Below are 21412 nucleotides of genomic sequence, written 5' to 3'. Positions count from 1 at the left end.
GGAACAGGCAGGGAGCTGAACCTTCTGAAGATATGAGAAGCACCATTGCTGGGGCTTGAAGCACAGGACATTTTTTGTTTATTGATTTTATTTTCATCTCTATATTTTTATCTATCCATTTATTTACACACACACACATGCATCTGCAGGTACACACTCTTGCATGCCACAGCACACATATGGAAATCAGTGGACAACATGTAGGAGTTGACTTTCTCCTTTCGCCATGTGAGTCTCGGGAATCAAACTGTTCAATAATCAAGTTGTCAGGCTTAGATGCATCATCTTTACCACTGAGCCAGTTACCTCTACAGCCCCACTGATTTCTCAGGTATCATTCATCCCTGAATGGAACTAATAATGTCCACAATGAATTCTACGGCTGCCTTCCGCCATCTTAACAGAGGATTCAATATGCACATTCACATCCTAGAGCCTTCTTCCTGGTCGGGTCCCCTCAGCCGTAAGATAAACAATAGCAGCTAATTTTACTCACACCTTACTGAACACCGCTGGGCTAAAGGTGGTGAAAGCTCATGAATAAACACAAGAGAAGCTCCATCAGCGTCCCCAGGATGAGGAATCGCAAGCACTCATACCACAATTAATGAGAGGCAAAGCCCAGGTCTCAGACCTGTGCTGATAAACGTTAGATGCCAGTCATGCACAGCCATACTCACCTGCCCCATCAGGTGTGATGGTGCCCAGCTTCACGGCCAGAGGATAGCCCATGTCTCTGTAATGCTCCAGTGCATGGCCATTGCCCCCTGAGCTGTCAAAAAACCACTTCCCACACAGAATAGAGCCGTCAGTCAGATTCAGCCAGAGGTTCTCCCGCAGGTCACACCGGGCACACTTCCAGCCGCTAGAAAGGCACCAGAGACCAGTCAGAACAGCTAGCACATCAGAAAACACTGACGTGTGAGAAATGAACAGCATCTCCTAGAGGCAGCACATCCCCCGGGTTCTCACCCCAGGACAGTACTGCTCCCCATCCAGAACACAGGACCATCCACTCAGTGTCCCGCCTGCCTCCCAGACTGAGCCAGAGACTATCAGCACCTCTGGCATGGCTCCTTAAAAAAGTGGCACATGATATGAAGGGCAAGAAAGAAGTCATGTCCTCCAAACTCCCACTCACAGGACAGTGGCTCCTAAACAGAGGGCAAACATGGAGGATCCCATGTGGAAAGCATTTCCAAAACATTACCCGTACATGGTAAAACTGATGTGGAGATTAAACTATGCTGTAATCCAACTTGGGCATGTCCCAGGAAGACCCATACATTAAAGGCACAGTCCTTGGTGTGGCATTATGAAGCCAGCATAGTTTGCAAGTGGACATAATGTACCTGTAAAACAGTTGTCTCAATATTTACATTTGGGGTTGGAGATCGTTGGTACAGTCGGCTTTGGTAAAAGGGGTTTCTCTTTGCAGTGGGCAGCGGGGACTACAGAGACTAATAACTGGTCAACATGCTGAAAACAAGAGACTTTTGAATGCTCAACCATACATGGGACTTCTACATCATCTCCTCTAGGGCTCAGAATACTGCAGAAGAATATGAGGTGGAGTGTTGTGGAGCACTGTCTTCTGGGCACAACACAGCCACTGCACTCTTGAATTCATACTGGTTGTGTCTACAAGACTGGGCCCATTCTGTCATGGAGTATGAAGACACTCGTGTGTTTACCCACACGTATATAAGTGCACCATATATGTGCTGGGGCCAGTGGAGGCCCAAGAAGGCACAAGATCCCCTAGAACTGGAGCTAGACGGTTTTAAGCTTCCATGTGTGTGCTGGGGACCAAACCCAGGTCCTCTGAAAGAGCAGCCAGTACTCTTAACTGCTGAGCCACCTCCTCTCCAGCACCCATTGGGAAATACCTTCAAAGGGAACACTAGAACTCAGGACCCCCTCCCCGCTCCTTTTACTCCACCATTAGCCAAACAGCCTATGCCGCCGCAGATAACCACCTGATGTGCTGTATCACCACTGCCTAAAAGCAATGGACCGAAAAGCTAACCATGAGTGATGCCGTCAACCACGAGCCAAGACCAACTTCCCTCCATTAATGTCTGATCTAGCTCAAGCGTTTGCTATAAAAGATGACTGACGTACCCTACTATACTACAATTCTCAGTTAAGAAAATAAGTCACCCAAACTGAACACTAAATGCCAGTTACAGGGCAAATGGCTAGCAGAAAGCCCTATCACCTAATTCTAGAAAATTCTACAGAGGGAGAAAATGAGGTCCAGTGGTGATGTGCCTTCTGCAAAACTACTTTCTTAAAACAGACAGCAGTGTGGTCACAGGTCAAGGAAACTGGACATATTCCTAAGCACCATCTGCTCTTTCTCTTCAGAGATGCTACTGAATCCCACGGAGCACTCTGGCCTGCTGGAGACAGCCCAACATTGTTTCAAGTCAGGCCCCCGAGAATGAACTCAGACACATAGATCTGGATATGTAGGAGCTGAACCCAGCAGAATGGGGACAACAAATAAGAAAGGGCAGAAGCCAGCACAAGGTGTCACCAAGTGACCATGACCACTACAGGGACCTGAGCTCAGGCCTGATGAGGAGCTGCAGGGGATAAGTGTTCCCCAAGGGGGAGGGGGCCGAGTGTTGATTCACCCACTCCACTGCCAGTGTTAGGTCCCAGAGGACAACGGCTTCAACTGGCATGTCTGACCACCCCACGCACTGTGCAGCTGGTGCTGCCAAGTGCAATGTCCCTGCATAGAGCTACAAATATGTTGCAAACACCAGCTTTGCTGCAGGGCAGGACCTGGGCTTAGGTTTCGGGCTGAGAGCACTCAGCACCACTGCAAAGGTCCAGGCACATTCAGAAAGAAGCTTTTATCTTTGTTGGGTATATATGTGTAAACACTTAAATAAATTTAAATCTAAATACATATATGAGAGAAAACAGATTTTTGTCTTTCAGAGTCTGACTTATTTCTGTGAACAATTTCCAGTTTTTACTGGATTTGTAGTAAAAGGCATCTGCTAGGAAAATATAAAACTACTAATTCAGAGAAAGGTAGAAAATCATCAGATGTTGCTTTGACCAATTTGGGGGCTAAAGTTCCATTTTTACAGCAGACTCTCACCTGGGAGGAATCCTGACCCCGTTGTCCAGCTGGGCCAGATTGCTGGCATACTTCGATACTGGCAGTTCATTCTCCCACGTGTCTGGATCCTGCTTCCTGTAAGGCGACTTTGAGCTGAGCACTGCATCACATGCAATTGTTACCTAGGAGGCAAAGCCAGGGAGAACAGTGAAAACCCAGCTTCCAGACATGAACACAGAAGCTTAGGAAGAAACGCAGCAGCCTTGCTGTGGGAATTCACTTACACCACGGTGAGGTCTGTTCCCCTCCATCTGCCTAGACTGGACCCAGGCATGGGGCTTGGGTACTGATGTTGACAAGAAAACATGGAAGTAAATTCAAGTCATCATCTCCAGCTTAGCATTTACACGGAATAATCCCTACCACTTAGCAAGTGGGGCGAAAAGTGTGAGGGAGCAAGCCAGGAACGGGAGCGCCCAGAATCTGCCCGAGGGCTGTGTTTCCTCCTAATGTACCAAGATATCCAATATCCTCGACTCAGATGGCATGGGGTCAAGGGCACTTGAATGGAATGCACACAGCACAGCTCCACTTCTTAGTCTACTGCAGATACGAGGTTGGCAGAGGATATTCCTGGGTGTTCCTGGGCTAGATGGGTCTGCTCACAAGCAGGTGTGATGCCCTGCTTGGTACCCTCTGCTTTCTCTCAACACACCTGCCTAATGCTATAAGCTATTCTCCAGCTCCTATAAAAGTTAAATTCTGCTGGAAAGTAACAGTACAGCCACTTTGAAAGACCAGTCATCCTTCAAATGATCAAACAGTCACTGCGGGACCAAGCAGATCTACAGCTAGAGGTATATCGGAGAGATACTGAAAACATGTAGTTACAAGAGGACGGATTAAAAGACGGCTGTAATAGCATGTTAGCTACACAATAAAAGCAGCCTGTCAATAAGGAATGAAAAACCAAATGTAGGATGTTCATACAATAGAAGTTTACTTGTCAATAAAAAGAAACAGGATTCCAATATATGATGCAATGTGAATAAATCTGGAAAATGTATGCTGAGTGAAAAGAGCCAATCACATTTTTGGGGGGCCTCAGAAAGCTTAGTGGCATGAGTGGATAGTTAGACCTTTCAAGATGGACACCTATTCATCTTGTCATATATACAGCCTGCAGTGAGCTATCCTGTCAACAACCAACACAAAGCATCGCCTGCCACCCGGCAGATGCCTGGACCAGGAGTCCTGCAGCCCGTGGCCTCAGCTTCCCATCACCAGCAGCAGCTTGTTTTCCCAGCTGCCTGGCATGCACCATCCTTCTATGCACTTTCTCCACACACCACACACACATTACTGACAGGGGTTTTGACACACAAGAGTCAAATAAAAATCTTTTTTTCTTTGAATATCTTTTCAGAAAACATCCCACAAATTTTCCTCAGGTCCCTGGGGCTGCCATAACACACGAGCCTAGTGTCTTCAGAAATCATCCTTTTCATGGGACCTCAGCCAAGGTCAAGCTGATGCCCCTGTAACTACACTAAGTTCATTCCCCTGGAGTTGATGATGGACTAAAATAAGGAGACCTGGACTCTACCTCAAATCTCAGAGGCCTCAAATCCCTGGAACTGGCTCCTGAGAATTGACTGTTAAATTTTTAAAAATTCAGCATCCCTCTATTTGTCACGATGCTATTCACAATAGTCAGGGAAAGAGAAAAAACTGAGTGCCTATCAACTGATGACTGGGAAACGAAAATGATGCTAGCCTCCATGGAATGCTCTATATCCACGACAAGGAACAAAATCCTGTCACTTGCAACAACACATACAACTGAAGATTATTACATTGAGTAAAATCAATCAACCAGGCACAGAAAGACAAGTACCACATGCTCTCTCATGTGTGGAACATTACAAAGCTAATCCCATTAAGTGTAACTGTCTGGTGGTTACCTGGAGCTGGAGAGAAGATTGAGCCAGAGAGATGAAGGTTGGTTACTGAGTACAAGGTTGGCTAGATAGGGGGATTTAAGGTACTCATACACAGGGCAGTTATTTCACACATAACAAAGGATTCTGAATGTTTTCATCATAAAGATGTTGAGTGTTTGGGAGGACAGATATGAATCCCAGCACACAACCCAGGAGTCATGAGGACTCTGAGATGCAGCACAGCCTAGGCTATGCAGTGAGGCCCTGTCTCAGAGCAGAACAAAACAAAGGCCGTTTCACAGTATAATCAGCACTCTGCCCGTGAGCTACACTCCTAACCCAAAGATTATGTTTTAAATATATCAAGTGATTTAAAAAAGGACAAGACTAAGAAATTTTGTTAAATGACTTAATTACGCTTGAGAAGGTCACTTATTCAAACTCCAATCCTTCCTCATTGCTTTACTGTAACTTTCAGGCACCTGTACTTCTGTGTTAGCTGGATGCGGCAACTTCCAAACAGTAGTCTTTCTTCCCAACACATCCAGGGATACCTCACTGTTGGCCTGAAACAAGCTATGGTGGGGGTCTACTGTACCGATCATCACTCAGAGCTGTTGAGCAGGAGAAGCATACCACTGCCAGATTCCAGGCTCTGGGGTCCCTGCTATGAGCCCCTCCTCTCAGAGGTGGTCTGCCCTCTGGTAGGACTTACAGGGTAATTCAAAGTGTTCTGTGGTAACACACCCAAGAGATGTTGAAGACTTTTTTTAGACAAAGCATTTTCTTTTTAATTAAAGGTTCAAAAGAAAATCCTTACACACTAAAAACCTAGCAGCAAATGCATGGAAAGAAGGTGAACTAACTACTCTTTGGTGTAGCTAAAGCCTGGGGCTAGTAGCATCAGAGATGCAAACCCAGGCTTCCCTCTCCCACCTTCAGAGTTCTCGTTTTCCATTTTTTAAAGCATTTCTTAAAGAGACATTTTATTCAAATTTTCATTTTAAATTATTTTCAAAGACTGATATTAAGGATTGCATGTATCTTGCTAGTGTGGGATTTCTAGGGCACATTCTTATACCTTTCAACTTACACTCTGAATAAAGGAATGTTTTAACAGTAGTGTATGGGGGTGGCTCTTCATTTGTTTTTGAGTTTTTGGGGGGTTGGTTTGGTTTGGTTTGGTGGAGTTTTTTGTTGGTTTGGTTTGGTTTGGTTTGGTTTGGTTTGGTTTGGTTTGGTTTGGTTTTGGGTTTGGTTGGTTGTTTGAGACAGGGTCTTACTCCATAGCAGTGAATTCCTAGCAATCCTCCTGCTTCAGCTTCCCCAGTGTGGGATTACAATCATAAATCACTGGGCCTGGTTTGGGGCTTTTTCTTAATATTTACATTTTTCACATAATAAGATGAATGAATGAAAATTTTTTCATGACATTTATTCACAATATGCTCTTTACTTACTTCCCCATAGCAAAACTAGAATTTTATTGATCTGGAGCATAAGAACTCTCAGCATTGGGGCTGGAGAGATGGCTCAGAGTTAAGGTTCAATACCCAGCAACCAGATGGCAGTTCACAACTGTCTGTAACTCCAGTTCCAAGGGGTCTGACACCTTCACACAGACACACAGGAAAACCCTAATATGCATAAAATAAAAATAAAAGAACTCTCAGCATTAGAGACACAAGTGTTGGTACACTTCAGGTTAAAACGGTTTTATCCAGTAACGTATTTTATTCCTGGTAACAGCCATGAGTCAGCATGGGAAATTCGAGAAAATGACAGTCATTCATTTCCACTGAACACCTCATGTGGAAAGGATGCCTTACACTTAGTAAGTGGGAGGGTTGCAGCAGCCAGATGCACAACGCTCTTAACTCTATGGTCTTAAATTTAGCTATAAGATAGATCAGAAGAAAATAGTTACGACCCTCTAAACATGGAAACTCTAAGTACAAACATCCCCTTTTGGCAGGAGCAACTGAGCAGATGGTTCTCACTGGTCAGGGTCTGTGGAAGGTTCTGGGATGCACAGGCCTGGCTTGGTTCTGGTGGAGTTTGAAGAGGGGGAATGAACTGGCATGTTTAAATTTAACCCACCTTGTCCCATTGCTGTCTGGGGCCAGGCTACAGGAAACAGGTGTCCATGCACACAGTGAAGAAGTGGGAGAGAGTGCTGGAAGCCACACAGGAAGCAAGGGAGGAGAAGCAGGGACATCTTGGGTCACAGAAGCCCTGTGACCTCTCTGAGGACTCCAGAATCAAATGCAACAGGCAGCTTACCCACCCTGCCACCAACCCAGCCCCCAGTTCCTCCAGGAAAAGCAAGACCGTTCCATGAACTGACCCTGAGAAAAGAAGACAAGAAAAAGGAAGGGAGTGGAGGCGCAGGCAGGGGCGCACTACCAAAACTATGAGAGAGCCATCTTGGTTGCTGGAGGGGCAAAGCTGAGGTGAGCATGTCTTCCCCGGGTTCTCCAGGCCAGGATGTGAGAGCAGCTGGTTCTTTCTATAACTGTGCTGCTACTGTTCCAGCAGGCAAACTCTTCTAATTTTTCAAACAAGATCTTACATGAACGGGCAGCGTGAAAACCTGACAAACACGTTGTCATCCTTCCGACCGAAACACAGTCCCTCTCCAGCTGTCCCAGCACCTGTGAGGTGCATTCTTTGACAATCCCAGCAACAAACTGGCCAAGATACAGGAGCCAGGCCAGCCCAGAGGAGCCCAAATAGAGGTGTCAGGGTGATGTGGGCCAGCAATAAGGGAAGGCCACTCCGTGGGTCCTCAGAGGAGACAGATACTCCTGTCCATGCTGTCTTTATTTATTTGGGGTTTTTGTTTTGTTTTGTTTTGTTTTTGTGAGACAGATCTCACTATGTGGCCCTGGGTGGCCTTGAACTCACTGTGTAGCTCAGGCTAGCCTCCATCCCATCCTTAGTGCTGGGATCATAATCATATGCTCCATTTTATCCTCTTCTTCTTCTGGACCAGCCTTCCCCACCCCACACCCCCCCACAACATACAGCCATGTACACACACACACACACACACACACACACACACACACACACACACACAGCCACGTGCATACTCACTGACCAGGGCTGGCAACTCCTCGATGTTTGGAAGGGCTATTTCATAATGGTCTGGGAATATAACAAGTTTGGCTTCGTCTTCATATTCATAGTCGTCACTGTTTACATCGTCATCCAAATCTAGATCTGAGGAAAGAATAAAAACAAAAGAAGTGAGGAGAGGGCAGCCCATGCCAAGGCAACTCTCACAGGGATCCACAGGCTTAAGACGCCAAGGCCAGGCTCTGACCCTGGCAGAACCGCCCATCCTCCTGCCCCGCACCAGGAGAATCAGGCCCTCCTGTCTTTCCTAAGAGGTGTATACTTGTTTATCAATGACTGGGTCACATCATAAAGCTTCACAGAGTGGACACACGTGCTAAAATCTGAATTTATAGGCTTTAAAGGAACAGATGTTTCCACTATGAATTTAGGGACCATAATTTCACTAGAACAAAGAAAACAAATTGTGTGTGTGTGTGTGTGTGTGTGTGTGTGTGTGTGTGTGTGTGTGTAGGCCAAAGGTCAGGAGCCATCCACCTTGTATTTTGAGAGAAGGTCTCCCACTAGCATGAAGCTCACTGATGCAGTGAGACTGGCTGGCCAGTGAGCCCTAGAAATCTGCCTGTTCGGGCCTTGCCAGTGCCAGGATCACAAGCCTATACCACCACACCCATTGTGGAGGGTATCTGGGGACCGATTCAGGTCCCCATGCTCATGCAGCAGCACTTTACTAACTGAACCACCTCCCCTGCCCAAGAGCACATGGGTCTGAGAGTGGGTAAAGCTGGCTCTAATGCTGGTCTACACATTTAACACAACTTGAAGTAAGTCACAAACTCTAACCTAAGGGCTTTTGTCATGTTCATCATGAAAAGGGAAGCACTCCTCTAACAGAAGAGAAATGAGGCACAGCAGAGAGGAGGCCCAGCTCAAGGTAGGTTCCAATCAACAGTAGCTGTCACTTAGAAACCCACCCCATCTCCATCATTGCCTCTCCTTTCTCTCTGTCCTCCCCATCTCTAACAGTGGTTGAAATCCTGAAAGCCAAAAGGAGCCCATCATGTGAGCAGTCCTGTTGTCCTAGGGACTCTCTGACCCATCCTCTGCCTGGCCACCCTTGTGCTGGTAAAGGTTAGGTGACAGCTCGGGGGAATGTCTGGTCATAATATTTACATGGACAGCACAGCCTGGCCCTCAGGGAGGCCAGCATCCCAGGTCATGTTTGTGTGTTTATATGTTTGGGACTATGGTGATGAAAAACAGTCAGGTGATGTTGCACTCACACGCAAAGCCACACAAACCAATGGACTCTGTTGACAGAGGGAAATTGTGGGGTAACACTACAGCAGGCACCTGAGAACCAAGGCTCTAAATTCTATTACCACCGTTAATGAAACCTGCCCTACTTCTGTCCTGCTTTTCACTCTCAGAAGCAGGACCATTCTAAGCAAAAAATAAGACACAGCAAAAATATAACCCGAACATAATAAAAGACTCTAAATCTTAAGATTCAGAAGCACCAAAATAAAGACCCCAACATTACAAATTGCTCATTTAACAAAAGGCTGTTTCAAAGGAAAGTCTAATAGTTTAAGAAACAACTCAAAAAGCTTACTTAAAGGGAAAAATTCAAACAAAAAGGACCAGAAGTGTCAAAAATTCCAGATTTTTTGTTTTCTGTTTGTTTTATTTTTAAATATTTGCAAGTGTTGGGACCTAAGATAAAATACTAAATCCTTTTGTTTCATACACATTTTTAAAAGAAGTAGTGTACCTGCCTCTGACTGTAGCCTATCTGTGGTGGTCTGAAAGAAAATGGCCCCAAAAGGGAGTGGCAAAGGGTTCGGCACTGTTAGGAGGTGTGGCTTTGTTGGAGGAAGTATGTCACTGGGGATGGGCTTTGAGCTCTCATAAATGCTCAAGCCACACCTAATGTCTCAGTTTACTTCCTGTTGACTGTGGATCAAGATGGAGAACTCTCAGCTCCTTCTCCAGCACCATGTCTGTCTGTGTGCTGCCAGCCTTGTCATGATGATAATGGAGTGAACCTCTGAACTGTAAGCCAACCAATTAAATGTTTTCCTTTATGAGCATTGCTATGGTCACAGTACCCTCTTCACAGCAATAGAAACCCTAACTAAGACACTGTGTCATAAAAGATTGAAGTCCACCATCTGTAACAAAAATTAGAACCAAAATGTTCAATGAGAAACATGGTCAGTTCAGTACTACAGAAGAAGTATGGAAATGTTTACTCTGTATAACCATGAAAGTAAATAGCCTGGGACCCACAAGGCAAAGGCAACTTTGGATCACTCCCGTGTACAAAATTGGAAAGGAAGGAACGAAACTGAGCAAACAAAAATTTCAAATGAGTTGCTCCACTTCATGCTCCTTTATTATTAATATATTATTCACACAGCAGTTTTAAGGAATAGAGTATAAATCTTGGGCTTTTGTGAATGGACTCCATACACACAAGATATTACCCATTTCTTTCCTATAGAGAACACAGTCACTTAATGTAGTGGGTAGCCATCCCAGCCTTGGCCTGGAAGTTCCAACCCCCATTGAGGCTTCGGTAATGGTTACGCCCACAAGGCGGGGCTGAGAGAGGAAGCTGAAGACCCAGAATCGAGAGGAGAGGACTCTCTTGGTTCTGGGACCCTGGACACTGGAGGTAGACCGAGCAGAGTTCTCCAGAGAACACCGCCGGACTGCGCCAACTTAATGCTACTTCAAACATTACCTGGATAAATAAAGTAAGGAAAAAAGTCTGCTCTAGCATTTACTAAGCATGTAACTCTGGGTGAGTTACCTGCTGGACAGACAAGTAGATTCTACAGAATCGGGTCTTCAGGAACCTCGGGTCAGGTCTGAGATGCTCTGGAGCCACCATAGGTGACTGCCTACACCTCCATGCTCATCATCTTCTTAAATTCCTAACAAATAACACGAGGAGCCTCCACACACACACCCCAGGGTGGTCCAGCTCTGAAGCGAAGCTGACGTAAGTTTCAGAAAGATCATGTTGTCATATAGGGCTCTTGTGTGTCCCCTGGGTGTGGAGAAGACAGGGACTTCATGTGCTTCTATAAAGTTAAACTCAGAGAAAGCAGACAGGTATTATCTACCTCCCTCATCCCAGGCCCCACGTATTGGTGTCCCGAAGCCTCTTTGACAGCACATACTACACATTCAGAACACCAACAGCTGTTAAAGATGCTTCAGGATGCCAATACAATGCTGTGCTCAACAAGCGAAAACATCAAAAGGGGTATGACTGTTACACAGGTAACCAACCAACCTGATTGGATTAGAGGTCTAGTCTACAGGAGGGAATCCATGCCTATAAAGTTGGCTTAAAATATATATACACATGGGAGATCATAGTCCATACAGAGGACCTGAATATTATTTCTTAGCTAGCCTAACACACAATCAAGCTGACTACTAAATACATCTGTTTACACCCATGAACAAGTGCTACCCTCTGACTTAGTCGAGAGACGCTTCTCTTTCCAGTGAATGGTGGAGATGTAGAGACTTGTGGCTCTATGTGATAATGAAAACACATTACAGAAGACTGCTCCGCTCTAGACAAGACATTTATAGCCTATTCACCAGAGCTCAGGGAATACTACAGAAGGCAAGGCGATAAGAACATAAGAGCAAGGAGAGAGAGAGAAGAGCTACAAAGTACCAACTTTGGGGCATGGCACAGCCATTGCAATCACACATCCCCAGCAGCTCTGGCTGTTTGCACTGGATCTGCACAAGAACAGTACCATCCAGCGCTCCTGTGAGTTTCAGTAAAGCCTTCCGTTTTCTGAGTTGTGAACAGCTGAGGAAGCACAGATCGCAGCTTATAGCAAAGGCCCCACTGAAATACAGCAGTGGACAGCAACAAGGCCTCAGAGGCTGCCTTCCCATTCGTTTTTAAAGCTGTGACTTGACAATAACAGTTGCAATCAAAATAAATGCTAGAAAAATAAAGCCTCAAAATCCTTCAACACCATGGTTGCAAACAAAAAAGTCAGCTAACTCCTTCATGCAAGCCAAGAAAATGTTTCATTTTGTTGTTTTGTTTTAAAAAGCTGAACACAGTGGCCCACACCAGTGACCCTAACACATAGGTGATGGAGGTGGGAGAGTCAGGTCATCGTCAGCCTCTACCATGGTAAGTCTGAGAGCAGCCTGGACTACACAAGACCCTGTCTCAAAAAATGAAACCACAAACAACAGAGTCAAACTGTTTAATGACTTCTACCTCCACAAAGTCATGCTGATGTCATGTGACTGGCAAACAGTAACATTCCAGATAACAGTGGCAGGCGCTGGGAGACCAATCACTCAAGTACTTGACCCTTTCAGCCCTGGAGCTCCTTTTAGGCTGTTTTCTGTTGGCTTGGTTGTTTGTCTGGTTGGTAGGTGGGGGCGGAGGCACAGGGTGAGCTGTGCAAAGAAAAAGTGAAGGAAAGCTGCTCCAAAGAATCTTGAGGTGATTCTCCTCAAGAAAACCACGAGCTGGAGAGCTGGAGAGCTGGAGAGCTGGAGAGAAGACACAGCCTGCATACATGTTTGCACATGCAAGGTGAAGGCCAGAGGTTGACATCAAGTGTCTTTCTTGACCACTCTCAACTTTTTTTTTGAAACCATCTCCCACTAAACCTAGATCTCATTAGTTCAACTAGGCTAGCTAGACAATGTGCTCCAGGGATCAACCTCCCTCTCTGTGATCCCCACCTCCAGTGCTGAAATTACAGATGTGCCATCACACTGATATTTATGTGGTTGTAGTTGCTGAGGATCCAAATTCAAGCTCTTCTGTGTGCATGGCAGGCCACAGTACCAACTGAGCCATGTCCCATCCCTCAGCCTCTTTTCATTACAGGAACAGAGAGAAGCTAGCTGGGTATGGTGATGCACACAACAGTCCCAGCTACTTAAGAGGCTGAGATGGGAAGATCACTTCAGCAGAAAAATTCCAGGCCAGTCTGGGCAATATAGCAAGACTACATCTCAAGCAAACAAAGATTTAAATATGGATAAGCAAAAAGAAAACCAGAATCAAGTCCTTCTTAGCCTCAGAAAAGAGCTTGTGTTAGCAATCTACAGTGTGTTCTCCTAGATATTGCCAGGTTTCAGACAAATATGTACGTGTGTGTGCATTATACACACAAATGTGCCTATATACATATTCAATTAGCAATTCAGTTAGACTGGCTGTCAACACGCCCCACGGATGTTCATGTCTCTGTCTCCCCAGCACACATACATGTATATATACAAATAGAGGCATGCATGCATGTATACACTTATATACATGTAGACAATAATGTGTGCAGTTGTTTTTACCAAAATGAAATTGCACTATGCAAACAGTTTTGAAATTCTTTTCAAATAATAATTGTAGCCATTCAGAGAAACACACACACACTTGGTCAGATAACATCAAATAATTTTTTATTGCTAAGAAACCACAGCATAACAAATGTTAAGCTAGTTATGTGATTTAGAAATCAGTAGTCATTTGTGTAAACAAGACTAGCTCTTCTTAATGAAGAATATCACACAACACTTCCAATCATTGTTGCAGGCAAGAACTACTGATGGGTGCTAAAATTAGTAGGCCAACCCAATAGGTGATACCTTTGGGACGTTCCTGTGTGTACATTTTATTGTGTGTAGTTGTATGCAGCTGAAATCCCTGTGCTGGGGAGACAGAGACATGAGCATCCGTGGGGCGTGTTGACAGCCAGTCTAACTGAATTGCTGAGCTCTAGGTTCAGTGAGAGACCCTGTCCCAAAAAATACAATGGAAAGCCATAGACTCAACCACCAGACTACATGGGGCAGGGTGAGGAGGAGAGGATACAGACAGAGAGACTGAACAAGACAGACAGAGAGACAGACAGGAGGCACACGGACAGACTGGAGGCAGAACTGTAATTCCTCTCTAGCTGCCATATTGCTTCAAAGCTGGGGTCTGACTCCATGCTCAAAGCACACTTCACTGCTAGGGAAGTGGGAAGTAAAGGCAGTGTTTAACCCAGCATACCTCATCCCTATCACCAGAGACAAGACAGAGAAAGACAGAATATAGCGTGCACACTAAATAACTGTGTTACCTAAAAATAACTTGGAATTCCTCCTTTTGGGTAAGGCTCCAGCTGATGCTGCTCTTACCTTCTGAAAAGAAAACAACAGATCATTAAAACACAGCCCATAAAACAGTTGGCTAACAAAATGTGTGGCCCAGAGGTTCCCAGTTAAAGTCAAGAGGAAAGTGGACCCCGACCCTGCAGAGGGGTGGAGGACCATTCTCTTGGTCCCATGGTTATTTTCACGGAGTTATAAGGTGATCCCTCTTGAAAAGGGAGGTACAAACCAGAGATGGAGAGGAAGCTGATGCTTGAACTTCAGTAGTCAATGCTCCCTCCTGGAGTCCACGCTGAGGACAGACAGATGTGAGCCACCTATCCCCTTGCCAACACAGAGACCCTCAGTGTGCTCAATGCTAACTGTTCAAAGATTTACTAACTGTTGATACATAGTCACTGATAGTCTGATCATCTGAAAATGTAAATCAACCCATCTAAGCAGTGTTGGGAGGACCACCAGTGGGCCAGCTGCCATGTCCAGCTTCATGTGTTCCCCACCATGAAGCAGTGAGTGAGTTCCCATCTCATGGCTGAACAGTAGCAGTCAAATATGATGATAATAATTTTCTTTCACTCATCTATGTTCATACCATATATCTTCTTGACTATTAGAGAAGAATACAGATGCGTTATCTGCAGGGCCCACCCCCAGCGCCTCTCCACACAGTCACATGAGCAACATCATGCTATGCACTCAGGATTCCTTTGTTTTCTCCCTACTTGTCTTAGGAGTTCTAAGCAGTCGACTTTCCCACATTTTATTATTTGCTACTAAAAGCCAACTCATCTTTGTATAATTCTCATATTGTTTTAACAGCTTCTACTATGGGTTTAAAGTTCTCCTCACAGCAATCTCAAAACACTCAGCTCAAAAACATGGGTCTCCAAACTCTAATGCCAACTATGCGTCTTCTGTCTTAGACTCTCTTTCCTCTAGAATCCCAGAACTTCTGTCCCCTCACCACCACTCACTTTCCTCAAGAGAGAGAGAGAGAGAGAGAGAGCAAAACCTGGGCCAAAGACTCACTTCACAATCCCAGGGGTCACTAATCTCTACAGAAACTGAAGACTTTGGTCTCTACAGACTTGTGTAGTGTGTTCTGCATGATGGAAAAGGAAAATGAAAAAGAGGATCTACATGGAGACTGGCTGGAATATGTGTTTCTCCCTGATGGTAAGTTCAAACCTTAGACTCAGATCAAAAACATCCCTGGGGGCACGGGGGAGAACAATGAGGCTTCCGACTAAAGACCTTTGCTCTTGCTCCTATGACAGGGCTCTAGCACTAAAACTCCTCCCTTAGCAAACAGCACTGTGCCTGTTTGTCAGGTTCTGTGTGAAAGCAAACTGAACACACACAGGATTCTTCTCCTGGAGAGCTCATCAACACAGAAGGTAACTGAGTGGAGGCAGAAAGCGAAGAAGTTCTGAGAAGACCTAAGTCTAAGAGACAATATGATTAGTGGAGATGTTTGGTTTATCTGGAGGTAGCAGGATGATCAGGATTGATCATGTAAGAAGAGCATTGGTCCTCAAATATAGAAGGTACTTAGTAATAGGGACAGATTAGTGGATGAATGGATAAATTAATGGATGGATGGATGGATGGATGGATGGATGGATGGATGCTTGGATAGATAGATAGATAGATAGATAGATAGATAGATAGATAGATAGACAGACAGACAGATAGATGATAGATTAACAGATAGACAGATAGATGGACAGAGGGGCGAATGGGCAGATGGATGGAATATTACATGGGTGGATGAATGGATACTTTTAACTGCAGAGAATACAGCAAGTAAAAGAGAAGTAAGGCTAGAAGGAGAGAAAACACACTCATGAGTAGAGAACATATGTACATAGGCACTAAATCACGGTACATTCCAAAAAAGCTATGTGGAGAATACAAATTTGGTGCAGTAAGGAAGGGTTGGAAAGGCTGTGGGGCCCAGTCATGAGCGCCTTGTCATTACACTGAAGAGTTCTGGACTTTGGGCTGAAGGCATGTCAGATGGCACAGGTAACAGCAGCAGCATACACTGAGGAAGATCACAGGGAGGGAGTAATACAGCCTGGCTAGGACTGAAAGCTATCGTTTAAAAGAAGAAAGCTGGCTGGGCGGTGGTGACGCATGCCTTTAATCCCAGCACTCGGGAGGCAGAGCCAGGCAGATCTCTGTGAGTTCGAGGCCAGTCTGGGCTACAGAGTGAGTTCCAGGATAGCCAGTAATGTTTCACAGAGAAACCCTGCCTCAGAAAGAAAGAAAAAAAAAAGAGGAAGAGAGGTGAATCAGCAAGCTACGGGACAAGTCTACCACAGGAACAGGAAGAACTAATCAATGACAACAGGGGTGGAGGAGACAGGATGGACTTCAGAACTTCAGAGTTGTGTGGGAAGTTCAGATAACAAGACCAGGTTACCAGAGGATCCACAAGGAAAACAGAGCCTTAAAAATGTCTGGCTTTCTGGCATTCACAAGAAAGGACAGTGTTGACAGAACAGATATTGTGTATAGTCTGCCATGCTGAACCGGAGGAATTTAAAAGATCCTAAAAAGAAAATCAGAGGTCAGATTTGGATGGTCCAATCAGTTCCAGGAAGCTATTAACTTGGAAGCCTACACTTTGAACAGCAAAACAAAGATATAGAGAACACATGGAGAGGAGCATCTCCAGAGGAAGAAGGCAGACTGGCCAAACGACTTCCTAGGAAAGGCAGGTAACTCACGACCAAGGGAAGGAAATGCTTGCGCTTGACAGGCAGCCAGAGGGGAGAAAACAAGAAGAATGCCTAGGAAGGGGGAGCGAGAAACAGCCTCAAATCTTCCTAGACTGTGAATAACCTCAGACCTAACACGCATGCAGCAGGTGTGGCGACCAAGCTCTCCTGACAAGCCAGGTACTTCCAGTGATCTGCAGCATTGCTCAGTCAGATCAATGTTGGGTCTGGGTCCTCAGTCCTGCAAGGACACAGGGTGGTGACTGAACAAAGAGAGAGGTTTTTAAAAGGTTTCAATCGAAGATCACAATCTAACCACAGCAGGATTAGGAGGAGAAGAACCGTTCTGTGGAATGTTCTATCGAAAGACCAGAGGAAAGAAACTAGAGAAAGGAAAGCTGAACTAACCATAGTGAGTTCCCCAAAGCAGGGGGAATCAGGACCACAAAGACAGACGAGTGCAGCTCCCCGCTGGGGTGACAGGGGAGAGGGATGCAAACCACAGGTAGCTTCCAGAAGGTGAGAAAAAGTCCCATGAGTTGCAGTCAGGGTCACACTGAGGCTGTAGAGTGCAAGTCTAAACACAACTGACACATTACTCTAAGCCCTGGATGCTCAGTAGCCACTCAAGGAGCATGAGAGGACACAGCGAGTGAGGAGACCTAAGAGCAGGGCCAAGCCAGGACCCCGGTACTACACTAAGTTTGGCATTGTGTCTCCTACCTTCCCTCAAAGGCTCAGGCGTTAAGGCTGGTCCTTTGCGTGGTATTGGGCAATGGTAAGAACTTTAAAAAATGAGGTAAATTGGGATATCAGGGTCCATTCTCAGAAGGAATAGTGGAATCCCAGTCTCTCTGGTATCCTGTTTCATAATGTGACTTCCACACATGCACACTCGGCCATCTGAGCCCTCCGTGGGGCTCTTATCGGGGACCTGTACAACTCTTTTGGGATTTTCAGATCCCCAATGATGAGGCAAATAAATCTCATTTTTTAATAAAGCTAGTCTGCCTCGTGATAGTAATACAAAATGGACTAATATCATTCCAACCCCCACAGTGGTGGGGAAGTTCTGGCATTTGTGCATGGAAGCACCAATGCATCAACTGGGTAACATCTGGAGCGTTGTTGAAGACGAGGGTCAGCTAAGGAGACTGTTGTTGATAAAGTGTTTTAAGCCATGAGTCATAAGAGGCAAGCTGAGCAAGTGACGGGCCTCGGGGCCTGGAGCCTGGAGAACAGCAGATCAAAATAGGAACACGCGAGCAAAAGGGCAAACCGAGTGGAGGCTGTCACCAGCGGGTGGACGTCTACCTTAAGGCTCAGCTGCAGAATCACAGGTCCTGGCAGTCAGTCCACAGTGCCACCGCCAGCTCTGGGACCCAGACAAGCAGACTCTCTGGGCCTCAGTTTTAACTTCCCCACTTTACACTAAGAAGTGAAACGGCCTGAACTTTATAAGAAGTATTCCAGATCCCAACAGAAGAAACATGTAAGCCATGTAGTAGCAGGGAAAAAAAATGATTTCAAAGCTTACCTTTGAAACTGTGATATCAGCATATCAGGCAGGATGGCATGGGAAATAAGTAAAACTTAAATCTGAATTGACTGCTTAGAAGATACAAGACAGTTTATGAATTATTCAAAACTATATAAAATGGATACTTGAAAACTATCTATCTCAAATAAATATGTAATAAAATAAAAGTGATAACAAAATGTAAGGGTGAAAAACTAAACTAAAGGTAAAAGAGAGAGAGAGAGAGAGAGAGAGAGAGAGAGAGAGAGCACAAAAGGTAAGAGGCCACACACAGCTCTGTGGGTAAAAGTATTTGCTGCATTTGGACACCTCTGAGGGCTCTTGACCCTGCATTTAATAACCCGTGTCTTCTAGGAGTGGCATTCCAGAAACACATGGTAGGAGGAGAAAACTGACTTTTGAAAGTTGTCCTCTGACTTACACACATGCACACACACACACACACACACACACACACACACACACACACACACAAACCTGTGGTGGTCTGAATGAAAATGGCCATAAGCTCAGATATGTGAATGTTTCATCCTGTGGAACTGTTTTGGGGAAGATTAGGAGCTGTGGCCTTGTTGAAGGAGGTGTATCACTGTCTGTCTGTCTGTCTGTCTGTCTCTCTCTCTCTCTCTCTCTCTCTCTCTCTCTCTCTCTGCCTTCTGTGGATCAGATGTGAGCACTTTCCATAGCAACAGAACAGTAACTATAGAAAAGTAGCTAAGATAACAATGGTAATCATAATTTTCTAAATGAGTGATAAATACATAAGAAAATACTCAATCATTACAGAATGAAATGCCAAATATTTTTATGTCACTTTACAACCATTAGACTAGCAAATATTGAATATGGCCAAGGAATAGTAAGGGTGTGAACAAACAGACATTCCTCACCTCTTAGACACACTGGCACAAACACACTGGGGAGAATTAGCCTTCTCCTGACAAAAATGAACGTCAGCACCCACAGGCCAGTGGGATCACTAGCTGAATTCTTACAGAAATATTTGTACAAGGGTTTCTGCAGAAAATGTGTTAAAATGTCGACTGTGGTGTTATTTGTTGTGGCAAAGAACCAAAGCAATCTAAATGTCCAGCAATAGAAGAAGAAAGGAACTTATAGATTATTGGAGGAAAAATACTAAACATCTCTTAATATGAAGTAAATAAATCCACAGGTATCTCAGCATGGCTAGTCCAGAACAACACTTAGTGGTGAGGCACTATGCAGAATCATAGGAGAGAGTGTGAGGACATGCATCTGTATCTTTAAAACACACAGTCATACTACATTCTATCCACACAGAAATGCAGTTAAGATATAATGATATGCATGAAAATAACAGTGAGAATGAGTGATGGTCACTTTGGGAGAATGAAGGGCTCCAGGGGGAACTGGGGATTGGCTCCATTGATAGAGTGCTTGCCTGGACACACAAAGCCCTGAGGTCAATCCCCTGCACTACACAAACTGGCCTTGGAGCACACAGCCATAATCCCAGAATGTAGGGTAGGTTAGCCAAAACTAAGGGTGTATGAAAAAGCCTTATACAGACATCCAGTAGTTAGTAAGCTAACTTCAAAATATAACTTTAAAAAAGAGTTCAAAAGAATTACTGTGCCATCAGAGGACAATGCCACTCCTAGAAGACATGGGTTATTAAATGCAGGGTCAAGAGCCCTCAGAGGTGTCCAAAACGGCACAGGCTATTGCCACTGCCCTTCGCCACCCACCATAACTGCATGGTAAAACCCTATTGCTGAATATGCCATACAATCTGGCTGCAGGACATAGCAAAATCAAACAAACCAAGAACCATCCTCCCCACTGGCTAGATTTCACAGTTCCAGGGCAAACTTCTGAGAAAGCAAAGAAATCATTGTCCTTATTGTGTGCTGGGCCCTGTGTGAGGGACTATCGACCTGGGAGGCAAGATGTACTCACTGATGCAATAGTGGCATGTCAAGCACAGGGTAACTAACTGCTTTCTGGTTGGATTTGAGGCCTGTGCCACAAGAGAGAAATTCATGACTGATCCTGTAACCCCAGTCAAAAGCCCGAGCTACAGGAGGTCATGGGCCTTACTATTATTTTGCTAAATGGTCATGTTGTCGTGTTTATACACAGACCTAGACTACTTTCCACCTTGGTCAAAGAAACTTGGGCAATCTGTCAACACTGAGATGCATGACCAGTCTAAGTACTGAGCACTGAGACTGAAGGTTCAACCCAACGTGGGACATCTTTCTCCACCATTACCACCACGGCTGAGGGAACACGGTGGAATAGAGAAAGTGTAAGAGCTGGAGGGTGGGAAGCAGGGCCGAGACTTGACTTGGCGTCGCCCTCATCAGCTCACGTCAGCACTGATGACCTGCACAAGACCTTCACAAGAGCAAGCTAGCCGAAGTTCCAGCATAGGTGAAACCTATACTCTCCAGGCCCCACTGCTTGCTGAGGAGCGACCAGCAACTGACAGTTGCTGGAGAGGGAAAGTCACTATTTTCTGAACATGTGGCCACTGGTACACTTCCCATGTTCCAGAGGGTGGTCCCACACCCGTGCACATATGGGTGGCACTAATCAGACTCAATGGGTTATCAAAAGAGATAGAACACACATTATGAAAAGGGACATGTTGGGGGCAACTTGGGGGTGTAAGTTGGAGAAAGAAATGGGGTGACTATGACCATGTTTTATAGTATAAATGTATAAAATTCTCAAAATAAAGAAAAATTATATATATTTTTTTAAAGAAACAAAGGGATGTGGACTTTCAAGAAGGTTTTTCTTTCATTTAAGGAAAACATTGGGATGCATTAGGTTTGCACTTTTCCAGTTTTAAAGTTAAAATTACTTTTTCCAAGCAATCAGCCACATA

General features: G+C 45.0%; 1 protein-coding gene across 3 annotated transcripts in view; it reads right to left on the bottom strand.

Moving 5' to 3' along the window:
* Window positions 1-21412, bottom strand: part of Usp13 (ubiquitin specific peptidase 13) — a 113834-nt gene that overhangs the window by 66939 nt on the left and 25483 nt on the right. For 2 of the 3 annotated variants that reach the window (XM_036189956.1, XM_036189958.1), the window contains exons 3-6: window positions 14238-14298; window positions 8129-8250; window positions 3122-3264; window positions 681-865 (exon numbers count right to left, since the gene is read on the bottom strand). In XM_036189956.1, the coding sequence (XP_036045849.1) occupies window positions 681-865; window positions 3122-3264; window positions 8129-8250; window positions 14238-14298 (511 nt within the window). The remainder of the gene's footprint in view (window positions 1-680; window positions 866-3121; window positions 3265-8128; window positions 8251-14237; window positions 14299-21412) is intronic. The other variant, XM_036189957.1, reaches the window with a different exon arrangement.

The sequence above is a fragment of the Onychomys torridus genome, chromosome 6 (genome assembly GCF_903995425.1).
Source record: "Onychomys torridus chromosome 6, mOncTor1.1, whole genome shotgun sequence".
In the NCBI taxonomy this organism is placed as follows: Eukaryota; Metazoa; Chordata; class Mammalia; order Rodentia; family Cricetidae; genus Onychomys; species Onychomys torridus.
This window is presented reverse-complemented; position numbering and strand designations above follow the sequence as displayed.